General features: G+C 45.9%; 1 protein-coding gene across 1 annotated transcript in view; it reads left to right on the forward strand.

Annotated features, from left to right (window-relative positions):
• The window catches only part of SLC25A37 (solute carrier family 25 member 37), a 39,911-nt gene extending 18,773 nt beyond the window's left edge, over positions 1-21,138 (forward strand). The window contains exons 2-4 of the mRNA XM_066639528.1: positions 14,023-14,251; positions 15,467-15,523; positions 18,061-21,138. Coding sequence (XP_066495625.1) covers positions 14,023-14,251; positions 15,467-15,523; positions 18,061-18,581 — 807 coding nt within the window. The 3' untranslated portion in view covers positions 18,582-21,138. The remainder of the gene's footprint in view (positions 1-14,022; positions 14,252-15,466; positions 15,524-18,060) is intronic.
• The last annotated feature ends 3,915 nt before the right edge of the window (positions 21,139-25,053 follow it).

Raw genomic sequence — 25,053 nt, forward strand, 5'->3', positions numbered from 1 at the left:
CTTGAGGCTTCTGATGCCTCTGGCACAGGCTCAGCAACCAATGGATACTCAGAACTGTGGATGTTGAGCCTGTGGATAAGGAGGACCCCCTGTACTTGTGTAAAACGAAATGCTTTTAAAACGTCTTCCAGCCAATGAGGTGCACCTTCTTCAGAGTGCACCGCACTGGCCTTTAGGCATAACTCAAAGCACTGGTTATTATCAATACTTATTAGTCACTCTCTGTTGTACACTTGTTGGCATCCTTCAGTCTCGGAAGACTATGGTGTTGCGCTCTAAATGGTGTTTTACATATGATGCAGTGAACCACTCTAGCCAACCACTCTCTTCTGCTCCGTGCCCCCCTTCCTTTTCAAATCCCAGAAGTGGATGGAAGAAGCTGACCTGTCGGCAGATAAGGGAAGGTGGCATCTCCTGTGGCAAGGAATAGCTGCAAGCCACCCTTGCACATGTCGAAGCCAGCCTTTTACAGATGACCTTAGTTCATGCATGCTTGGCTTATGCAATGTCAATTGCTGATTTAAAAAAAGGAGTTGGGTGGAAGGATATTGGGTTGCTGTTGAACACCTTGTTTGGTTGGACTTCAAGGCGGACCTGCAGTGCTGGAACTGGACTGTCGTGTTTCTTGGGCGGCATCGAGTGACTTGTGCTGAGCCTGTATAAACCTGATGCTTAGCATACTAATGTCTTTGCGGGGAGGTTTGCAGGCCACACCATGTGACTTGCACGGGGGGGGGAGTGACTCCACTACTTGCCAAAATTTTTAAAATATTGGTATCTTCAAATAATATCATCTTGTTATATATCGATCGTTATGTAATTTTGTGCAGAATGCAAGGAAACAAACTGCATTGATATCTCTGTATTCTACCAAAAGTTATAGCCAAAAAACCAGCAGGGGTGGGGTGATGACCTGGTCTCCCGAACTGGGTTTCTCAAACCCTAGTGACATCACTGGCCCTCGGTATCCAGGTTCCTCTGCAGATCCAAAATTGCTCCTGGCCTCCTCAGAAGACCTCCCAGACATGGCTGGCTCAAACCAGAAGTGACTTCTGGTTGCATACGGGAGGCCTTCTGAGGCTCTTCAGCCTTTGGCTCAACATCTGTGGATGTTGAAATCCATGGATACCTAACCCGCTGATGACGGCCCTCTGTACTTTAAAACAACACTTCTTAAATGCACAGTGGAGTACAGAAAAGGCACAGGTAGCAGCAGCAGCAGCATAAAACTGGAGTAAAACTGAATTAAAAGCAATCTCAAATATGAATGCCTTTGGGCCCCACCTAAATATCAGAAGGGAGGGAGCCAGTCTGATTTCCCTTGGGGAGGAGTTTCACCGCAGTATCTCTGGCACTGCTTGCCAGTTCTCTATGTGAACATTCCTGCCCATTAAGATCTGGGAGAGATGCTCTTGTGTGTGCCCTGCTGCCTTTTGAGGCCAGGCTGGCAGTGAGGCAAGGGAGGGCTTGCTTGGTGGTGGCCTCCATCCTTTTGAACTTGGGTCATTTGGGGTGAGCCTGTTTCCATCCCTGCTGGCTTTCTGCTGTAGATTAAAGATCTAGCTCCTTCAGTGGTACTTTCTGAATTCTTTGCCCTACTGAACCATTTGTGGGGGTTTGAAAGTTTTGGTTGCTGCTGTTTTTGCTCTACTGTATGACTTGTATGGGCAGCGTTCAATTTTTTTCTGTGAGGTACTTTGGAACCTCTGGAGGGACAAAATGTGGGATGTAAAAACTGTGAAATGGCAGGCGGGTGATCTTTAACAGGGGGCAGTTTACAAGGGAACAGGCAGTCCTTCAGGTCTGAGGGCATGTAGGGCTTTAAAAGTCAACACAGCATGTGAAGTTGGGCCTGGAAACGTACTAGCCACAGAGAAGTAAGAACATAAGAAGAGTCCCACTCAATGAGGCTAAAAGGCCATCTAGTCCAGCTTCCTGAATCTCACAGTGGCCCACCAGATACATTGGGATCACTGTTGCAACGCCCTTGCATCTGGCATTCTGAGAGATCCTACTTCTAGAACCATTTGCCCATCTTAGCTTGTAACCTGTGATGGTCTTTTCCTCCATAAATCTTTCCTGCCCCCTTTAAAAGGCATCTAGACCAGGTGCCATCACCACGTCTTGCAGCAAGAAGTTCCACAGATTAATTACATGCTGGGTAAAGAAATATTTTCTTTTGTCTGTTCTAACTCTCCCAATGCTCAGTTTTAGTGGATGTCCCCTGGTTCTGGTGTTGTGTGAGAGGGAGAAGAACTTCGCTGTATCTACTCTATCCATCCCCTGCATGATTTTATGCGTCTCAATCATGTCTCGCCCTCAGGCGCTAACATCCTCCCCCACACTGTTATCCTGGCAGCTGCATTCTGGGCTGATTTTGAAACTTCCAGACCTTCTTCAAAGATGGTCCCATGCAAAACATGTTGCAGTCGCCCACTTGGGTTCTGATCCTCACCTTGTATGTTGTGCTGCAGTTGCTGAACGGATGCTAGGGTGTGTGCAAACAGCTCTGGTCTGATCTGGCTCTCCAGGACATTGATTCTCTAGAGTGTTGTTGTTAATCTTTTCTGAGTGCTCTCTCCCTATCCCTTGTTAAAGGAGCTGCCTGGCTTCTTAAGAAGCATTTTTGGCCAGTGAAAGCCCACTGTTTTAAAATGGTGGAATACAGTACAAGCAAGCAAATGTGGGATTTCAGTGCAAGTATGCCCTCCCTCCATTGGAGAAGATGTGAGATTAGGTTTCCAGTGCTTGATTTTATAGCCTGTCCTATCCTAGAGTTTCAGGGTAGATGACCAGACACCTCCCTCCTTTGTGACACCTAAGGTGGGTACGTCATTTTACAATTCATCAACTGTGCCGAGGAGGAGAATGTCTCTTTCAAGGCAGTCATGTGAGCTGCAGGGGAGAAGGATCCCTGTTTGTTGGTAGGCTCCCAAGGTCAAAGCCTAGCACTGCTGTCTGGCAAAAGTCCATGTTTAAACTGGGGCCTCTTCGTATTTGATGTTTTGTTGGGTACCTAAATGGGTCTTCCATCGCCAGAGGCAGCATACCTTTGTTTATTAATACAGAGAGAGAAAGTGCTTTTTGGTTTTTGTTCTGATTTGGCACTTTTATCCCACCCTATCTGCAAGAACCTCAATGCAGTGTACATAGTACTCTTTTCACCTCACATTTTCTAATCACAATAGCCCTATGGAGTAATTTGGTTCCCTCTAGCCCAGTAGTTCCCAAACTTATCTGGATCATAACACCCTCTCAGTCTTTTCTTCCTGGCTGAGTCAGGGGACACTATCTTGGATCTTGCAAAATCTCATGAGATCCAAGATGCAGCACCCAAATCTCACAAGGTTTGGTGCGATCCAAGATGGCTGTGGCACCCAAACCTTGTGAGATTTGGGTGCTATCATCTTGAATCTCATGAAATCTCATCAGGTACAAGATGGCAGTGCTCAGGGGGAACAGGTAGGAGGGGCGACTTGGAACATCCTGCAGCACTCCTGTGAGTATACCATGACTCATAAGGCATATGACCATACGCATAAGTCAGTATTGTGGGTCGGGACACATTAGGTGGGTCATGATCCAATTTCACATGCGTCCCCATTCATTACAGTGAGTATTTCGTTTTTAATAGACTTGCTGCAACCATGTGATATGACTGCATTTGGGGAAATGTTACAGATCTATACTTTGAACAGGCTACTTTGTCTATGCTTTTAACAATGATAGTCGATGGGGCTTATTCCCAGGTAAGCGTGGATGGGATTGCAGTCTTTGGAATGTTTAAAAAAATTTCCCAACTCTTTGGGAGGGTCAAGAGGGTTCTTTGTTTTAAATAAATTTTTTAAACTTTGAATTTACGTACTTAATTTTTAATTGGATTTGAATTAAATTTGCCTTCTTGATGATCACTTCTGACCATGACAACACTTCTGGTGGGTCCCAACAGATTGTCATTCTAAGAAGTGGGTCCCAGTGCTAAAAAGTTTGAGAGCCACTGCCTTAAGGCATTGCAGTGCACACTTTGGGGACCCCTACATTAACCTTGCACTCTCTGCTCTCCTCCAAACTGCCTTTGCTGCGTCTCTCGCTCTCTGGATTACGAGAAGAAGGGAGTGAAGAGTAGTGTGTTACATCAGGGGACTGGTGCTTGAAGTGTTGACTCATGGCGGCCTTGTGTCTACCTTGGCCTGAACTAGGAATTGTACTTGTGACTTGATCAAGAGAGACACTTGAATTCCAAAGGAGAACAAGTTTGTCTTCACTCTTGATGCTGTGTTTTCAAATCTGTCTTGTAGGCAGACATTCCCCCCCCCCGGCCCCAAATAGCAGAAACCGGCTGAAGGACTCCTTTTTATGTAAAGTTACCTGTGACTAACCAGGGTGCGGCACTGAAGTATTTATGAAGAAAAATGTCGGTTACACTCCCCCTCTTAGCGAGTCTCTGGGATCATTGCTGTGCCTGGAAACTGAGCTTTCTTTGTGTGATGGGCTTAGCTATTGAGCTGTCCCTGTTTTGTGTTAAAAATAAAAACAAATACAAGATCTGAGGCTCTAAAAAAATGAGTTAAAGAACGCAGTTAAAGTTGATTCTTTGTGAGTGCATCTTTGACTGCTTCTCTCACACCCCCATGACTTTCTAATCATTGCTTGCTTCACAAGCCGCTTCTCATGAATCCGTCTTATTCGGTGTGGTCCAGGGACTCTCCAGGGGTTTCTGAAAGGGCTCTTCCCTTTCTACCTGGAGACGCTGGGGATTGAACCTGGGACCATCTGCAAGCAAAGCAGAAACGCTGCTATCAAGCTATGATCAGTTCCTGGTTATCTTTTCTGGACTCTCTGAACATCCAGATGTGTCTTAAAGCATTTTTTCCCTACGTTGCATATACGCAACAGGGATCGAATGTGTACACCTTGGGCTGGGCAAAAATGGGTTAAGCAGGAAAGCCCATACAGATAAGAGCAACATTATTATAATCCAAAATATTATAAGTCGGGTTGGACATGGTCAATCATGGTTTTGAATGGATAGGAAGAGGAAGGGAGAAGCTTGCTGTGGTTGGGTATCCTGATTCTTGCGCTCTTCTTTCTGGATAGGTTATGAACCTATCCAGGACCAGGGGATGTCAGAACCAGGCTATGTCAGAATGCCAGATACCTGGGAAGGCACCAGAGTGCAGGTCTTTTGTTGTCTTGTGTGCTCCCTGGGGCATTTGGTGGGCCGCTGTGAGATACAGGAAGCTGGACTAGATGGGTCTATGGCCTGATCCAGTGGGGCTGTTCTTATATTCTTAACTACAATTCCCAGAAAGCCTTGCAGGTCTCTTGTTATCTGGTGTGCTCCCTGGGACATTTGGTGGGCCGCTGTGAGATACAGGAAGCTGGACTAGATGGGCCTATGGCCTGATCCATCAGGACTGATGTTCTTAAGGAATGCAGCAGTTTTGTGTCTCTTCCTCTGCCATAAGCCTTTTCCTGCTGCCACCACCCCTTTGACATTCACCCAGGAATTTAAACCTTTCAAAGAAGTTGCCCCTCTGTGCTTGGTTCACCCGGAACTGGCTTTGACAGATGCAGGGCCTAAGTAAATGTGACATGAAATGCTTTGTCATCTAGTTGCAAGTTTCGCTTTTATTTAAACTCAGTGGTTGCACAAGAGCCTGATCTAGGACTGGGATTGCAATGCAGTGCTAAAGTGACTTTTAAAAGCAACTCTTACTGCCATGCCTTAAATCCTTAAATTTTTAAATCCTTAAGTTTTCCTGCCTTAAATCCTACCCATCCAAAGCTGCTATTAGACCCTACAGATCCAAAACCTCCCCACCTAAAAATTACCATTTGCAAGGGCACCTTAGAGAGGCACATAGTAATTTGGGGTGGAGCATTTGGGACAATCTTTTTTTTTTTTTTACATTCTGGCCGACAATATCAATTTCCAGAAACTGTGTTGAAGAAAGTGGCTCGTATGTGCAACAGAATGTAAAAAAAGATTGTTAGCGGTTAAAATTGAACTGCAGGCTTTGGCTTGGGAACCACATAAGATACCCAGTTTAGGCTTGGGAACCTAGGATAAGCATCCCAATCATCGGCTTGGGAACCAGATAGATACCCACACAAGGCTTTGGAACCTTGACGAAGAAACCAAATTACAGTGGTGCCTCGCATAACGAAATTAATTCATTCCACGAGTCCTTTTCGTATTGCGAAAATTTCATTTTGCGAAGCGCGGTTTCCCATAGGAATGCATTGAGATTTAATTAATGCGTTCCTATGGGCAAAAAAAGTCAGAACAAAGTCAGATTTGGTTTACAAAGTGTTTATTAAGTGCTCTTTAAAGGCATACATACTGTACAGAGGATTTCAAAAATTTCAAGCACAAAACTTTTTAATTTTAAAAATTCGTCTTGCGAAGCACGGCCATAGAAAATTCGTCTTGCGAGTCACCAGAAGAAATCGCAAAAACACTTTCATTTTGCGAGTTTTTCATTTTGCGAGTTTTTCATTGCTTTCATTGCGCGAGGCATTCGTTATGCGAGGTACCACTGTACAGGCTTGGGAACCTGGATGAAGAAACCCACCCCGTGGCTGGTACTGCACGGCTATCGGGCGTGACACCTACGGCAATGGGGGTGCCAGTTCAGGCTCTTGAACTGGTAGTGATGATATCACCATGCAATAGTTATAATGATGTGGATAAAAAAATGTTTAAAAAAATCAGCACGATCTGAAAAATGACAGAATTGCATACTGAAATATAGGCTGTTGCTATGGCAATGTCTCCCAACTTTGTCCCTATTTTTCAGGCACTGTTTGCCTGCGTTAGAAAATCAAACCCATGTTTCTGGAGGGTTTGAAACATGCTCTTTCTAATGAGATTAGTTTAAAAGCATTTCTGGAAGGTGCTTCTTTGTAAAAGCCGTTGAAAATACCCTATTTTTGGCCTTTTTACAAAAATCATCAACTTTACACTTAATTTGTAAACTAATGGAAAGAGCTAGGAGGCTGAAATAACGTTTTTGAAAACAAGGTTATATTGGGATATTATGCACTGAATTTCACAATGATTACTTAATTATTGCTGGAGCTATTCAACATTAAACTTTGGACTTTTCATCAGAGGTCTGCAGGGGGTCTAAACTGGATGGCAGCTATTTAACAGCCTAATGTACAGACTGCTCAACACAGGTCTGTGATTTGTTTGAAATGCACATGTGTGTGTGTAGATATGAAAAAGCCTGACTCTTGCGCTGCTTGTGGAAAGCCAGGGATGCATTCCCAACAGGACCAACCAACTGCAAGATTTGGCAGGTAGCAAATTTGTTGTTTTTATCCACTGTAATGCCCTCTTGTATTTTCTGGGGATTTACAGCAAACGAGGCTGTCTCATAGGATTAGATTTCTATGCTTGTTTTTTATCTTTCAAAATGGCTAGTTACGTTGAAGTGGGATTTTCTGTGCTTAGGGTAGGCAGAATTCCAAGATTTATACTTTGCTGAAGGTATACCGGCAGACAGCAACACCTTCCTACTTACGTGGGCAAAGGCTATGCCCGGCTGGTTTTAAGTTTTTTGTTTTGTTTTTGGCTCTGTAAACTGAAATTCAGTGCTTCCCAGAAGAGGCATAAGTGGCTTTTCCGAGCATGAGCAGACTTGCTGGGCCCACACTGAAATTTCATGGCTGGGTAGACAGTCCAGACCAAACCAGCAGAGACAATCCGAGTTGAGCTTCAGTTTATGACGTGTGTGCTTTATTTGGACCAGAAAGTGGAAGCAAGCTTAAATTCACACTTTCCTTTCTCAAGTGTTATGTCCCCTGGGACTAGTTGTGGCTTTTGGGTGTACCCGTTAGTATAACCTTATCAACACAAAATCCAGAAAGGAAACTTCAGTACGTTCTCGGGCATGTCTTGAGGAGCAGAAAAACTGCAGCTAGTTGGAGTTTGTACAGAATTCTCTTGTTGGCATCTTCAGTCTCAGAAGACTATGGTGTCACGCTCTGAATGGTGGTTCTGGAACAGAGTGTCCTCTCCAGTGCGCGAAGCCTGGGTAAAGTAGGTATGGAGGATAGGCTGTTACCCATGCAGCAAATCCCCCCTCTCCATGTCACTGAAATGGTCCAATGGAAAGGCAGAGACCAATACGGTTGGTTCCAGCCGCGTCGCAGGAGTTGCCAGAACGTGACTGTGTTCAGCCATGAACTGCCTCAGGGACTCCGGCTCTGGATTTTGCCTCGAGGTTGACTCCTGAAGCCTTTTCCACAACGGGATGTAGCCACAAGGCAGTGGAGGTTTGGGATTAGAGTTTTCCTTCTCTCTGATGAGCTGCCTTCCCAGGCTGACGAGTCCAGAATTACAGTCATTAATAGTCAAGTCATTATACAACCTTTGGACAAGTCCAGTCTTTCAGCTGGCAGAGGTTTCCAGTCAGCTTGGCTCACATGAGATCCTGGAGGCTGGAATCTCCAAGATGTGGAAGTGTTTCCATAGACTTCCATGCTTTGACACTGAGCTTTGTGTGTGCCTTCTGTTTACTGAACAGACAGAAGAAAATATTTCTTTACCTAGTGTGTAATTAGTCTGTGGAACTCCTTGCCACAGGACGTGGTGATGGTGTCTGGCCTAGATGCCTTTAAAAGCGGATTGGACAGATTTGTGGTGGATTTATCACAGGGGACAAGCCATGATGGTTACATGCAACCTCCTGGTTTTAGAAGTCGGCTACCTCAGAATGCCAGATGCAAGTGTGTGGCGCCAGGATGCAGGTCTCTTGCTGTCTTTTGGAGGCATCTGGTGAGCCACTGTGAGATACAGGAAGCTGGACTAGATACCCTAATCCACTGGGGCTCTTCTTAAGTTCATTGTCCACATGGTCTGGTCCTGATGGATCAGAACAGTGTTTCTCAACTAGTGATGTGCAAGGTGGTGTCTGGCGGTGTGTGCAGCATCCCTGGGCACCCACTGCCTGGCAGCAAAACTTCAGTTGGACAGAAAGTGGTAGGAGGCTTGGCTCAGCTGGCAGAGCTCCAGTGCCTGGTTTCTGCACACTTGGAAAAAGTCCTCCTGCCTGTCCAGCGCCTCTTCCTGTTGGTGTTTGCCTTGTTGAGTCTGGCCTCCCCAGATGCTTCTGATAGGTGGACCACGCGAAGTGGTATGACTGGGACTAAGGATGAGGAGCACTGGACTAAAATCTGAAACCATGAGATGTAAAATCATTTGGAAACTTGAGGCTGGTTTGCGCGGGGAGGGGAGGGGAGGAGCCCTGCATGATGCCAAGCAGATCTTCCTGCTGAGGGGGGAGCTCTTCAACAGTCAGGTTGCTCTGAAGCAGACTGAGCCACAGCTGGAGGTGTTCTTTCTTAAACATTTTAATATTTTTTGCAGATTTTGTTCCTTCGTCAAAGGAAAAAAAGCAGAAAACAGTGTTGTGTGTTTCTATTCCAAGGGTGCCTTTTTATTATTTATAATTATAAATTATAATATCTTAAGAGGTGTACTAAGTAGGTGATATGGGTGGTATAGTGCTAGCAGATGCAGCCACAGTCAGTCCAGAGTCTATTAGGTGTTAGAAATGTTTTTATTTTTTCATAGATTTTGGGTGTGTGTTTGTGTTTTTTTTATAAAAATGAAAAGTGCAGAACAGTGGCGTCACCAGGGTTTGTGTCACCTGGTGCGGGAGGCCAGCGTGTCACCCCTATGATGGACTTCTTCCCATGCAGTGAATGGGGCAACGCCCTGGGCAGGAGGCTTGGTGATATAGCATCGTCCCACCCCCACTGGTTTTTTGGCTATAACTTTTGATAGAATAGAGCTATTTCGGTGTGGGTTGTTTCATTGTCTTCTGCAGGAAATTGTGCATCGTTTGATATATAACATGATGGTATTATTCAAAAATTTTGGGTGTCACCCACCCCTCTGTGCACGTCACCCAGTGCAGCCTGCACCCTCAGCACCCCATTAGTGAGAACAGAGGCGCAGAAAGCGGTATTATGTGTTACTAAAAATGTCACCACTAGCAACGGCAAAACGGCCTCTTTAGTACTAACGAATGTCAAGAACGGGCTTGGAGTTGTCCCTTCGATGTGGTTTCTGCAGTCCTGTTCACGTGCTGGATACAGATGAAGATGTAGTGTGGTGGGTTATGCCTAGGTGGAAGAGAGGCTTTGCTGGGAGCCCTGAGCCCACCCTCTGAAAGGAACTTGAGTCTGCTGATGTCCTCCACAAACTGTGATGGTTGGAGGTGGGTGTCACAGGAAGTCCACCTGACCACCTCGCATGCTCTGTACCACATGCTCATGTACCAAGGCGCTTGTTTAAATGGGTGTGCATAGTTGAGACATGTCAGATGAATACACACATTCTTTCCTGCCGCAGCTTCTGAGGAGGGTAACCCAGGGTTCCAGTTGTGACGTCCTGGCACGTTTCACAAGCTATGGGTCAGGACCCACTTGGTGGGTTTCGACCAGATTCCTGGTGGGTTCTGAAGCCTCCAATGAAAACATGGGTGATTTGAAAGATCAGATAAGTAATTGCCTCAAGCCCTGAGGCTATTGAAAAATCATCTACTAACTCAGCCTGCAAAGTGCTGAGCTCCTGAAGTTTGCAAGCTTGTGTAAATATAGGGAGATAAATGTTTGAGCATCTTTTCTTGGGTGTGTCTTTTTTCCAAGTCCGTCAGTGGTGGGTAGTGGGGGATAGGCGAAGGCTGGGTCACATAACCAAGCCCCTCAAGCCTTGAGGCTATTTGTTAGTGCTGCCTCATTATGAGAAATGGATGCAGTTATTTGCAAATAAATAAATATGACTTGAAAATAAATAAAAACATCATTTCTTTCTAGATCACTTTTATTTTTAAAGTCTTGTAAAGCCAGGTGGGTCTTGATAGAGTGTCATCTTAAAAAGTGGGTCCCAGTGCTAAAACGTTTAGGAACCACTGCCATAGCAAGTAGATCTGCCTACAGTCTTCAATGGATTTTTGTGGTGAGTCCTGTTGTGTTGGGCTGGCTTCTAGCACCCCCTGCTGGCCTGCTGGGGATTGCAAAGTAGGGGGCAGCCTCTGGTGAAGCAGCTTCTTGGATATAACTGACGATGCTTAGTTGCAACTGAGCATGATTCTAGCATTGACTGAAGGCCTGGGCTCTTTTGTTGCACACAGCTGGAGTCGGATTTTCACCCCACCATACTAAATGCATGCAGTAAGCCTAAATTAAGGAACTGAGAGAGAGAGACCTTTATTGGCATTAATTCATGTTCCAACAAATGGGTCATCAAAGTAAAACAAGATGTAAAATAAAAAGAAATAAAGGAATTAAGTTATTGCATCTCCTCCAGTAATGTTTACCTTCAGCTGTTCAGGCCTTCCCTTCCTCCAGTGGCATCGCTGGGGGGGGGGTGTACTGAGTGACACGCATGGGGACGCACAGCACCACTACTGGTCAAAATTTTTAAAATCTTTGTATTTTCTAATATCAAGTTATATATCATTCGATGTGGAATTCCATGCAGAATGCAATGAAACAAATCAGGTGGAAATACCTCTATTTTATCAAAGGTTATAACAAAAAAAAAACAGTGAGGCAGGGCAATGTTTCATCACTGCACCCACCACCTGGGGTGTTGCGCCATCCACTTGCATATTATGGGGGTGATGCACTGGCCTCCCGCACTGGGTGACACCACTTCCTCCCTCCCTTCCTCCCTCGTCCTTCTGTTCTTTTTCCAACTGTCCATCTAGCTTAGCAGCGTCTCTCCCAGGTTCTGAAGAGGGGTCCTTTCCAAACCTACCTGGAACTGCTATCAGGGAATGAACGTGGGAATCTTCTGCTTGCAAAGCATGTGCTCTTCTCCAGAGCTATGGATCCTCCCTGGTCCAGATTTCTGCTGTAATGATCGAGAGCAGCAGTTTTCAACAAGTGTGCCATGACACACTGGTGTGCTGTAAATGGCCTGCAGGCGTGCTGCGGGAGTTTGGAAGAGGGTCATTTATTAGTAGGGCCACTGGGGGATGTGAGCCTCCTTCCAGCAGCATGTTGTGCCTTGCCAGTTGTCAAAAAAAGTGGTGGTGCACCTTGACAATTTTAGCTAACTGGGCTGTGAGGCTGAAAATCGTCGATCTCTTCTAGAGTCTTGAGGGCCAGTGTGGTTTCGATCCAAGACGCCGTATTTGATGGAATTGAGGTTTGAGCAGCTTGCATCATCCTTAGGCATTTATTGGGAAGAAATGCGTCAATATCAATTGTTTAGTGATGAAACTAGAAAAATCCAATACACTTCTATTTTCTTAAAAATTGTTGCTATCCCAGACATCAGGGCTGTGACAGATGTCTGGCAGAGATGCTGGAGGGCTGCTTCGGACAGCAAGGAAAGCCCAAGACCTTGTAGCACCTAAGATGATGTGCCAACTACAGGCCCCCCTCCTTACTTGTTGATGTTCTTGCCTGTCCTGTATCCACTTCCCAGATTGGAAGAGGAAGCTGGGCTGGAGGTGGAAGTGTGAAGGGGAGGAGAAGTCTACATCAGTCTAGGGAGTAGGGGGAGGAGGAGAAGTAATGGAAGCAAGTGAATGGGTGGAGCTGGGTGTCCCTTGACAAATGGCTGCCTAATGCCTTGTTGGCATCATGCAAGGGTTCCCAAACTGTGTGTTGTGACATCCTGGGGTGTCATGAGGCACTCCTCTCGATGTTGTGAGCTGGCAACCAGACTGCAGCGGGAGCTCCTGTGCTCGGTTTTTGCCCACTGGGAAAAGCCCTCCCACCTGCCCTGAGCCTCTTACCACCACTTGTGGTTCCTGTCGGTGTCTCTGAAACTGGAAGTAACTACTGATATCGCCGGTTACTTCCAGGAGCCCTGCACTGCTTTTGCAGCACGTGGGGGTGTCATGGGTTTCCAAAGATTGAGAAATGCAGCATTGTGGATGGGCTGGCCCTGCCAGACAGTACCAGAGATGGACCAATGGGGTCTGGGTAGAAGTTTGTTTCCTATTCGGGTGAGACCATCGTTTTTGATTGAGACATACAAAATTATGCAGGGGATGGACAGAGTGGATAGGGAGATGCTTTTTACACTCTCACATAACACCAGAACCAGGGGACATCCACTAAAATTGAATGTTGGGAGAGTTAGAACAGACAAAAGAAAATATTTCTTTACTCAGCGTGTGGTCGGTCGGTGGAACTCCTTGCCACAGGATGTGGTGATGGCGTCTAGCCTGGACGCCTTTAAAAGGGGATTGGACAAGTTTCTGGAGGAAAAATCCATTACGGGGTACAAGCCATGATGTGTATGCACAACCTCCGGATTTTAGAAATGGGTTATGTCAGAATGCCAGATGCAAGGGAGGGCACCAGGATGAGGTCTCTTGTTATCTGGTGTGCTCCCTGGGGCATTTGGTGGGCCGCTGTGAGATACAGGAAGCTGGACTAGATGGGCCTATGGCCTGATCCAGTGGGGCTGTTCTTATGTTCTTAACTACAATTCCCAGGAAGCCTTGCAGGTCTCTTGTTATCTGGTGTGCTCCCTGGGGCATTTGGTGGGCCGCTGTGAGATACAGGAAGCTGGACTAGATGGGCCTATGGCCTGATCCAGTGGGGCTGTTCTTATGTTCTTAACTACAAATCCCAGGAAGCCTTGCAGGTCTCTTGTTATCTGGTGTGCTCCCTGGGGCATTTGGTGGGCCGCTGTGAGATACAGGAAGCTGGACTAGATGGGCCTATGGCCTGGTCCAGTGGGGCTGTTCTTATGTTCTTAAACTACAATTCCCAGGAAGCCTTGCAGGTCTCTTGTTATCTGGTGTGCTCCCTGGGGCATTTGGTGGGCCGCTGTGAGATACAGGAAGCTGGACTAGATGGGCCTATGGCCTGATCCAGTGGGGCTGTTCTTATGTTCTTATGTTTTTGTAGCTGTGCGCTTGCCTGGCGTGCAGGAGGTTCCAAATTCTATCCTGAAGCTGTGCTGTTTTTGAAAATTTGGGGATGGGGGCAAGTAGCAAGAGCTTCTCCCCTTTAACGCTTTCTTGCTTTTCTCTTCAGACCCGGATGCAGAGTTTGCAGCCCGACCCCAAAGCCCAGTACCAAAGCGTCTACCATGCCTTAAAGAAGATCGTCCGCACGGAAGGCTTCAGGCGACCTTTACGCGGGATCAATGTGACCATGCTGGGTGCGGGCCCAGCCCACGCACTCTACTTTGCCTGCTATGAAAAAATGAAAAGCACTTTAAGTGAAGTGATCCGCGGCGGGGAGAACAGCCACCTGGCCAACGGTATGCTGACACTGACACCACCAGGCACGGTCCTGGCCCCCTTGCTTGAGCTGTTCTTTTTTGGGGGCTCTAAGAAGCATATACTTGAAATAGCTTGTCGTATCTTTTTGTCAAACATGGCCAGCGCAACAAGATCTCCAGGAAAACTAGTTCTTGGGCAGGGGTTTGTATGGCCCAGGTCTCTTATAAGAGGGAAACAGTTTAACCATTTCAACCCATGGGAGTCACAGGGGAAAATGCCAGCTTATGACGACTACCTGGCCAAGTCAAAGACCAGATTTGGGAACTGTCTTTGTGTATGGTGGGAACTTCTCATGACTACCTAACCATAGATACTTGGAAGTTGGCATGGGCTTGCAGTTTTCCTGGGCTTGCTGCAGGCTAGTGGCAAACTGTTTCATGCTGTGGCATGGTCACTTGCAATGTGCTAAATAAAAATATGGTGGTCCCTCGTTATCCATAGGCATCTTGTTCCGGAACCCCCATGGATAACAAATGCAGTAGATGCTGAATTCCAGCACCTGATACCTCAATAACATACCTGAAGGTTGCTTGGACCCTCTAGAGGTCATGCTGGGCCCACAGCCCACTTCCTGCCTCCTCAGAAGGCCTCCAGGACATGACTGGAAGCCACTTCTGGTTCACGTACGCAACCTGGAGGCCCTCTCAGGGGCAGAGAGGCATCTCTGGATGGTGGAATTGTGGATGCCAAGCCCATGGAAAAAGAGAGCCCTTTGTACAGCTAACTCCCTTCTGCATAACTGACACATGGTCTAAATTGAAAGCTGTTTCACATCTACAGCAAATAGTCCCGTTTTCTTTCTATCTGAAGTAAGAATGTTTTTAGTGTGGATTAAGTTGTGCGTTCATCACAGTCACCACTTGAACAATACCCTGGCATTTTTTAAGCATTCATTGCATCCTGTTCTTGGGTGCTTTAGTGGACCACAAGTTGAGCGTGAGCCAGTTGCCGAATACCCTTCTAGCACTGGGCATTAGCTGTGCATTCAGGCATAACCTTTCACTGAACATATGAACTGCTTGATCTTGAGTTGGGACCATCCTGAGTCTAGCTTAGTGTTGCCTACATGGACTTGACAGCAGATGTGTTTGTGCATGGGAAAATTCTGCATTCAAGAGCTGAGCTGAGGACATCCTGCGAAGGATCTTTCTGAAGGGGGACTCTTTATTTCTCTCTCTCGCTCTCTGTTGCAGGAATGGCTGGGAGCATGGCCACGCTACTCCACGATGCTGTTATGAATCCGGCTGAAGGTAATGCCCTTGGTTGTAAGAGGGGTTGAGAAGAAGGAAGGGTAATTCAGACTTTGTTGCTCCAGCTGTCTTGGCTGCTACTTTGTTTTCAGCCACAACTCAAGGTTAATATCTTCTTAAAGCCAAAACAGCTTGTGTCCAGGATAAGAACCCCATCTCGCTGAGTCTGGCTTCACCTTGGATCACCTGGAGAGGTTCTCTTGCATGTGCCATTAGGGACCTGATTGCTGGCATCATTTGGCAACAGCATGGCGTTTTCAAATGATGTTTGAAATGATGACTCCTACCCTGTGAAACTCTTTCGCACAAGAATCAGCTGGCATCCTCCCTGTCTGTGTTTCAGCAGTCTTGAAACTGTATTGTTCTAGCAGACCTTTTCTGGCCTTATGGAATTCTTTCCTCTGTTTAGTTGGGGGGTGCTTGGGTTTTTATTGTTCCCCTCTTTGGCCTTTTTAATAGTTGTTGCTGCTATTTTGATTGCCACAAGATATAATTTAAGAACATAAGAAGAGCCCTTCTGGGTCAGGCCCAGGACCCAACTTGTCCAGCGGCCCACAAGATGCCTCGGTGGGCACACAAGACGCTTGCATCTCGTTGCCGCTGCCCTGCGTCTGGCATTCTGTGTGGCCTCACTCCCCCAACCAGACTGTACTTGGGTTTAACTTGGACCCCTTTATTAAACCCAGTGACAAATTTTTGACACATGAAACCTACAGCGCATCTTCCCTCCCTCACCAGGCGAAAAATTTATAATTGCTTTAATTGTTGTTGTGCGTTACCTTGAGCAGCAACTGTTACCCTGCACATGCCTGATCTTGTCTGATCTCGGAAGCTAAGCAGAGTCAGGCCTGGTTAGTACTTGGATGGGAGACCGCCTGGGAATACCTGGTGCTGTAGGCTTATGCCATAGTCTTTCGAGACTGAAGGTTGCCAACCATTTTTTTTTTTTTTGAGACCTTGGGGGAAGACTCCTTCATAGAGGGTCGTGTCTATCAGGAGCATCTTTTTAAAGATTTGTTTATGCATTGCAGCCCCACCAGAGATGAACAGCAAATATTTTGACAATGTTTCTGTGTAGCTGCCATTTTAGCATTATTGTGGTACAGTGGTCCCTTCTTATCCGCAGGCTCGGCATCTGTGGATCTGAAGAGCGATTGGGGCACTTCAGTCTAGAAAAAAGGCCCCGGGGGGGCATGATGGAGACATACAAAATTATGCACGGGAAAGATAGAGTGGGTAGAGGGATGCTCTTTACACTCTCACACAACACCAGAACCAGGGGACATCCACTAAAATTGAGTGTTGGGAGAGTTAGGACAGACAGAAGAAAATATTTCTTGGCCCAGCGTGTGATTAGTCTGCGGAACTCCTTGCCACAGGGTGTGGTGATGGCATCTGGTCGAGATGCCTTTAAAAAGGGATTGGACCAATTTCTGGAGGAAAAGTTACAAACCATGATGTGTATGTGCAACCTCCTGATTTTGAAACCTCTTGATTTAGAAGTGGGTTATCTCAGAATGCTAAGGGATGGCACCAGGATGCAGGTCTCTCATCTTGTGTGCTGCTTGAGGCATCTGGTGGGCCACCATGAGATACAGGAAGCTGGACTAGATGGGTCTATGGCCTGATCCAGTGGGGCTGTTCTGATGTTCTTAACTACAATTCCCAGGAAGCCTTGCAGGTCTTCTTGTTATCTGGTGTGCTCCCTGGGGCATTTGGTGGGCCGCTGTGAGATACAGGAAGCTGGACTAGATGGGTCTATGGCCTGATCCAGTGGGGCTCTTCTTATGTTCTTATGAATATCCTGTGGCTGAAGGGCCTCAGAAGGCCTCCCAGGCATAACCGGAAGGCACAACCAGTTTGCTGGTGTGAACCAGAAGTGCCGTCCAGTTGTACCTGGGAGGCCTTCTGAGGAGGCCAGGAGCTGTGTGCAGCCTCTGGAGGACCAGGTACAGCCCCCAGGTAAGTTGTGGCACTGTGCCCTCCTCCAGGAGTCAATCGTCCATGGAATTTGGTAGCTGTGGGGTTGGGGGGTGGTGGTGTTCTGGAATGGTTCCCCTGCGGGTACCAAGATCTCACTGCATAGGATAATGTAAAAAAGTTTTATGGTTCTTATTTATAAGCTGCCTAGAGAAAGCTGTTGAAAAAGTGTATGTGAAGAAAGGAAAGCTTCTAGGAGAGTGCAGAAGTCCGCTCAGTTGCAATCTACATGACCGTCCCATTTCTGTCACATAATTTTAATTTATGATATTTCTGCTGACACTTTTCAACATGGAACTCAAGTTTGCATGGCCTATGTATGCCACCTTGAGCTTCCTGTTGACAACTTCCCACTGGTCCCTGTTCCAGGCACTAATTGCATAGGTTCAGTATAGTGACTGGCTGATGTATCCTTGGGTGCATGCCCTGAAAATAGCACAGCTTACCCAAATGTACAACTCTAACTTGGGTTTCCTCTGTTTTTCTTCTCTGCCTCTGCTTCCGGCTTGGGGTGCATCCGACGTGTGCGACCACTTCCCCCTTCGTGCTCCAACCAGTGGTGAAGCAGCGCATGCAGATGTACAACTCTCCGTACAAGTCCGTCTTGGGGTGTATCAGGACGGTGCGTCGGACTGAAGGGTGGGGTGCTTTCTACCGCAGCTATACCACTCAGCTCACCATGAATATCCCTTTCCAGTCCATTCACTTCATCACCTACGAGTTCATGCAGGAGCAGATCAACCCCCATCGGCAGTACAACCCCCACACGCACATCATCTCGGGAGCCATTGCCGGGGCTGTGGCAGCTGCCGCCACCACCCCTTTGGACGTGTGCAAGACGTTGCTCAACACTCAGGAGAACATGGCCTTGAGTTCTGTGAATATTAGCGGGCACCTCTCAGGAATGGCCAATGCTTTCAGGACAGTGTACCAGCTGGGGGGCATTGCTGGGTATTTCAAGGGGGTCCAGGCGCGGGTCATATACCAGATGCCTTCGACTGCCATTGCTTGGTCTGTGTATGAATTCTTCAAGTACTTCCTTACGAAGCAGAAGCTGGAGAAACGGACTCCCTGTTGATTGCCCCTGTTGATTGCCCTGGTTCTGCAGCCGCCACCACCAGAACCTCCAAGATGGTTGTGTCCATGTGTGTAAACTTGGTGCTCCTCTTGATAATTTGCCGAGGTTTCTGGTGGATTCGCAGCTGGGTCCTGCTTTTTTTTTTAAAGATGCTGGAGAAACTTACCCAAATCCTCTCCCTCTTTCCCCCTTCCTTTTATGGGACTTGTAAAATTCTGTATATACATATATATCTACACAAACATATATAAAATATTTATAGTTTATATTTGATAATATGAAGTTAACTGTGATAAGAAATTGTAGAAAGGAGTATTAATTCCACACTGGAATTAAAACTACCGAGGGAGAAAAAAATTCTTGTGGATTTTATTCTTTTTCTTTAAAATATAAAGATGAAGCCTTTTTAGCTGAACAGGGTTTTTTTTTAAAATACAGAGAGAAATTATGCAATATAAATAGATGGATAATGTTTATCCTTTATTTTTCTACATGGGTGAAATGGCTGGTTTTATGTGTTTCTACTAGATGAGAGAGGGATTTTCTTTATTTTTTTAAACATGGACTTACCTCTTTTTCAGTCATGTAAAGAAGGGCTCATATTTATAGTGTCAGCCCGGTGCCTGGGCCAAAGCTCTATAGCGGGAGCCTCCACTCCAGTTCCAATGCCCCCGGCTCCCCATAGTGGGAAACTGACTGGTACTGGGAGTGTTCAGGGAGTAGCCCAACTGAGTGGGCCTCTTTGATGGGCATGGACTGTCCACCAGCACCTGACCTGACTGATCCGTGATGCCACCCTGCCCAGTCTGCAGTGCCTAGTGGCTTTCTTTCACCATCCAGCTTTAAGAGATCTCGAGAGAATCCAGGACTTCAAGATACTGAGAGTTGACTTTATACAAGGGTTGGGTCCTTTCTGGAGTATGAAGGTCAGTGGCCACTTCCAGAAGTCTCAGCCAGTCTTCACTGCTACAGAACAGAGAGAGGACTAATAGTCTAAGTATATATTTAGTCAACAAATGTCTAAAGGTACATATGTGCGAATGTGTACGTGGGGGGGGGGGGGAGTCTGTTTCTGAACAGGTGTTACCACTTTTAACTTGTTCCTCCTTCTCACTAAGCCTCCAGCCCTGCAGTACACGTGTCCACCTTCATGCATGTGTTAAGTCTGTTTCACTAGTGTGTGTGTGTGTGTGTGTGTGTAAATGAATGCAGGTGTATGCAGGGTTGGGGCATAAGTTTACATTTTTTTTTAAAGGAAACTCGTCTGGAATCACTTTACATTAAAGAGGCTGGCAAGGGAAGGGAGATGTTTGTTGCAATTTTATATAAAGCCTTACATAAAGCACTAAAAAGCCTTTAAACAAGCGAATGTAAATTCAAACTTCAAAACCAAAACTGTTGTGGTGGCGTTTGCTTGGCGTGTGTATGTTTTGCTGTCTGGCCTGTACAAAGTGAAGGGGTGTGGGGTGTGCTCAGCACTTCTCGGATTGTGTACGCTGCTGTGGAATGAGTTGCTTTGCGTGGTATCATGCAAAAGTTTTGCCTATCCAAAGGGCACTGTTGGGTTTTTGTGCCAATTTCTTTCCCAAGTTGGGAGTGTGGCTAGATGGATCCCTGGCCCCTTTCTATTGGCTGCATCTCACCTTCTGGGAAATAAAAATTCTACTGCAAGATGTTTTTAAAAGCCTGTGGGAGTTCAGCTGAACATCATATCTGGGAGAAACTGCAATGGACCATTTCAAAATCCCAGTGTATTCATCTGAAAGCGGCAAAAATAATGAAGAGTGTTTGTGTTTTGGTACCTTGTAGACTAGCAAACCTTATTTAAGCAGAAGCTCTTTGAACTATAGACCATGTTGCTGGATGGAGGGCCTAGCTGCAGGGGCTTCTGCACAGAGTTTAATGCACAAATGCTATGGTTCAGCAGTTGGTTTGTCTTTAAGCTGCCACAGTACAATTTGTTGTCCAGGCCTTGAGTTCATGGAATGTTGGTTGCTTCAGTAAACTTAACCCATTTTTGCCCAGCCCTCAGGTGTACACATTTGTTCCCTGTTGTGTATATGCAGCATTGGGCAGAAATGGCTTAACTGGGAATCTGTAGCTGGCTTGCACCGTTGTCTACTGTAATAAGTAGAGTGGAACTGTTCTAGTGTACCGATTGTGAATGGCTACCCTTTAGCATCTGAAAAGCAAATACTAAACTCCTGGGCTTTTAACTAGAAATACTGATGTCCATTCCATAAGGATGTTGAGACATCTGCTCTTCCAGTAAGATTAGCTTCAGGCCTGGGAATGAAACAGGAAAGAGCTACTGTGGCTTCCTGACTTCCCATTTTGCCAATATTTTAATATATGCTGGTCCTGTTCACACAGCCTGTATATATATATTTATATACAGGTTATGCCTACCTAAATAAAGAGCTAACCAATGATGTCATAATTCCCCTGCCCCCAAAAAACTGTAGGGTCACCTTAAGTTTTCTTACCTCAGGTGACCGCATGGTATACAGTTTAAGTTTTTAAGTTTATTTCAAAAATGTCATTAAATAAGAAAAGTTGATTTTCAGAAGAATCACCGAACTGTGGTGTACAGTGAGCCCTCCTTATTCACAGGCCTTGGCATCTATGGATTTGAGTCTCCTTGGATGCCAAGGCTGCGGCCTGAGAGAACTCCCACATGTGACTGGAAGTGGCTTCCAGTTGTGTGGGAGGTTTTCTGAGGCTGGGGAAGGTCCGTGGCCCTTCCCAGCCTCGGAACACCACCTGTCAGCAAACTGGCTTTTGGTCGCTTCTGGCACGCCTTCTAAAGAGACAGGGAGGCCAGTGCGACCTCTAGAGGGCTGTGTGAAATGGACCAGGCAACTGAATCCATTTTCAAATGGATTCTCTGCACCCAGAGAACTAGCATGTTGGGGAGAAGACTAAGGTTAGAACCCTGACATGGTAGTCTTCTATATGCAAGAAGTTTTTGTATGGAGGAGCTAGTCTTCCTTGGCAGGGAATCTGAAACTTGTCTGAAAACTGACATTAATCCGTCACCCTTTCTTCATAAACTACACTGGGCTTGGTTGTGGGTTTTGTTTTGTTTTTTGTTTGCTTCTAGACAGCTTATGTAAGGTTGGCAACAATGGGACGAGCATTCCCTAGTGAAAAGAGAGTTCTCCTGGAAGGGATTGTAAAACCACCAATTTAAACACTAGCATATTGTTTATAAGCTCTCTTGACTTCAGCCAATTTTCATTGTGCCTTTTGAGAGCTGTTGGCCTACCTGGGTACAGTTATTCACTTGTTTCATTCAGTGCAGGTACATGAACAGCTGACCTATAAAAAATGAACATAGGTACAGTTGCTTGCACAGAAATGCAAACTGTGCACAGATGCCTATATTTGGGGACAGCCAACTTCATCTATAGCTGCCATCAATCCTTGCCCTTCTCTGTTCCCTGTCCTCTTAGTCTTCTGACATGCACAGAGGGCTTGGAAGAAACAGGGTTGCCTTGTTTGCATTGGGATATTTGCTGGCAATTGACTTTGGGGATACCTCCTTTTGGGGGTGTGTGTGTGTGTGTGTGAATTATTTTATTTTTAAATGAAACAGAAGGATTTTCTTCAAGGTACTCCTTGAGACAAACTATCCAAAGTTCCTCCACTGTTTACTTTCATGTTGGCTTACATGTAGCATTGTCTTGTCATTTCTGACTACCGGTGCTAATGGGATGGATAGAAATGCAGAGTGTTTTGCCATAGGTGAAACACTCCACTCTTTGCTCAATCCCTTGTCCCTGAGAGATGCTATTGACTGACTCTGCAGTGTTGGAGAGCAGTCTTTACTAGGTTCCATTTTGAACTACATGAGTGCCAGAGGCACACTGGCTAAAAGCAGGGTGAGCAAAATGGAGATCTCACTTAAAATTCCTTGTTTATAGCTGGGGAAATGAAACTGCAGTAACGGTAGCTATGTAAAATTGAATGTTTGTGTACTGCAACTTGCTGTCTGTTCTTGATTCAATTGAAAACAGACATTAAATTGCAAAGGTGTCTGACACTTCTTGTGACCTTTTTGGAAGGTAGACAGAATGAAAGGAAGAAAACATGATATTTGTACATCATATGAACCAGAGGAGCATGTGTAAATGAAATCAACCTTGGTCTTGATGAACCAGTTCTCATCCATTTCTGTAGGGGAGCCAGTCCATCAAGAAACTCGTAGCAATTCCTAGCAAAGCTAGCATATCGGGGAGAAGACTAGTGTAGAACCCTGACATGGTAGTCCTCTGTACACAGGAAGCTTTTTTTTTGAATGGAGGAACATTCAGTCATGTGAACATCCATCTACAGTCTGAAGTAGTGTTTACCAACTTAGTGAGAACTAGGCCTTGGACCGTAGAGTTCCCAGAGCCAGGGAGCGACTGCCAGTGTGCCCAAGAGCTTAGACACATCCAAATGTTTTGGGCTAGTTTTTCTCTTGAACAGTAGATTTTCCCCAGCCCAGCCTCCATTATTGCAAGCCACTGGAAAATTTTGTTTCCAATGAGGTGGAGTGGGGTGAGGTGAAGCAGGCTGCTGTTTAACACTACAAGCCTAAGTCTGCCTTGGGTTCATGGAACTAGTTTCATGCTGCTTTATTCTGTGTGCAGCTGACAGTGAGAGGTTGGTAGAGAACCTTGAGTCTTCTGATGCTGCAGGGATCTGGTACAGTTGAGAAAAGGCCCCAGAGAAAAGCAGGCTCTTCTGAATTGGTTTGATGCAGTAGCCTTTGGTCTCCAAGCTGGCAGGAGGGATTGTGACCAAAGCATAAGCAGGCAAGCCACAATATCGGGGATTGCTAGTAGTCCAGAGTGTATCTGCAAAAATCACAGAAATTAATGGGGGGTAAGGAGGCTGCTGGCTCTTGATTTAGCCATGCAATGTACACCAGTGACAAGCGTAAAAGCAACTTGCAAATGACTGTGACCCACGAACTAGTATTTTCCAAGGGCCATACTACATGTGACAATGACAGACCCATATCTTTAGAAGCATCTCTGCCACAACCGCTCGAAGCCTTCAGGGTGACTTCCAAGTGCAAAAGGGTCACCCCTTGCAGATGGCTTCCCAACTCATCCGTCCCCTTGCCCTTTGTCTCCCAATAGCACTTTCCCAGCCAGGGTTCAGTGTTGGCCTGACTGCCTAGGGGGAGAAGCTGAGGCAAAGTGGTACTTGCATCCATGCGTCCCTTTTTGTCTTTGCCTCTTCTCCCATCTTGCACTTGATTAAGACTTGTAAAGAGATGCATCTGCTCGTGTTGTATGTAGTTTAGCTCCAAGAATGAAACATTGCTGTGTATTTCTCACTTGGGGAAGCTCAGAAGATGTTGCTGCCTTGAAATTCTGGTTTCCCATGTGCCAGTTTAGTAACCTCCCAGTTTTAATAATTTTCCTGTGGTTGAAACTGGTTTTAGAATGTCTTTTTGATGCTCTACCCAGTGGTTCCCAAACTTTCTGAGGTCACGGCACCCCTACAGCTACTTCTTCCCAGCTCAGCCAAGCACTGTCATTTTGATCTTGCAAGATTCAAGATGGAGGTGCCCAAATTTCAGGAGATTTTGTGAGATCAAAGATGGCAGCACCTGGGAGAACAGGTTGGAGGGGCTACCGTGGACAGCCCGTGGTGCCCCTGTGAGTGCGACACAACATGCACTAAGATGTGACATGCACTTTGGGAAGCCCTGCTCTAACCTCTCCTCTTCCACTTGCTCTATTCTCTTCCTTTGTAGAGTCCAGGGAGCAGAACGTTGAGAGAGATGGGTACCCCCCCCCCCAGTCTGTTGCCTGAGGCAGTTGGCCTTGTCTTCCAAATACACACTATTGTTCTTCTGATGGATTGCTAGTCTGGAGCACATTCCTTAAAGTCATGGTTGCTTGCATTTGATGTTTGGTCTGGAATTCTCCACTACAAGATAGAAATATTCTAATACTAGCATTTAAAGTGTATTTGCTGTTTTTTTTTTTAAAAGAGAGAATGGTATATGTGGAAGCACACATGTTGCTGTTTGATCCACTGCAAACGCACAACCTTGTTTTTAAAGGGGAAGAATGAGATTTTGGAGTTGACTTTTGCCATTCTAAAATGGCCTTTTTACCAATGTAAACTTTTTTTTAAAAGAGGAAAATTGTTTTCTATGAGTATATTTAACAGTGCAGGAATTTTGCGTGTGTGTTTTGTTTTTCCTGAAATGCTGCTACAGTTATAACACTGGAGCTTGAGAAATAAAGTATTTGATTTGTTTGCCAGATTCTTGCCAGTGTGTTCATTTCCCCCCTCCTCAATATTACTTCTGGATTTGGGTGGGTAAAAGAAGAGTAATGGTAGTCTGAAGTGAGATGTTCTCTGGGTATATTTTGCTAAATTCTGCCCCTTTTAGATTGGAAAGGGTTTTTGAATCCCAATTTCTTAAAGGGCAGTAAAATTGCAAATTGTCATGGCTGCTCTT

This window comes from Tiliqua scincoides, chromosome 11 (genome assembly GCF_035046505.1).
Source record: "Tiliqua scincoides isolate rTilSci1 chromosome 11, rTilSci1.hap2, whole genome shotgun sequence".
Taxonomy (NCBI): Eukaryota; Metazoa; Chordata; class Lepidosauria; order Squamata; family Scincidae; genus Tiliqua; species Tiliqua scincoides.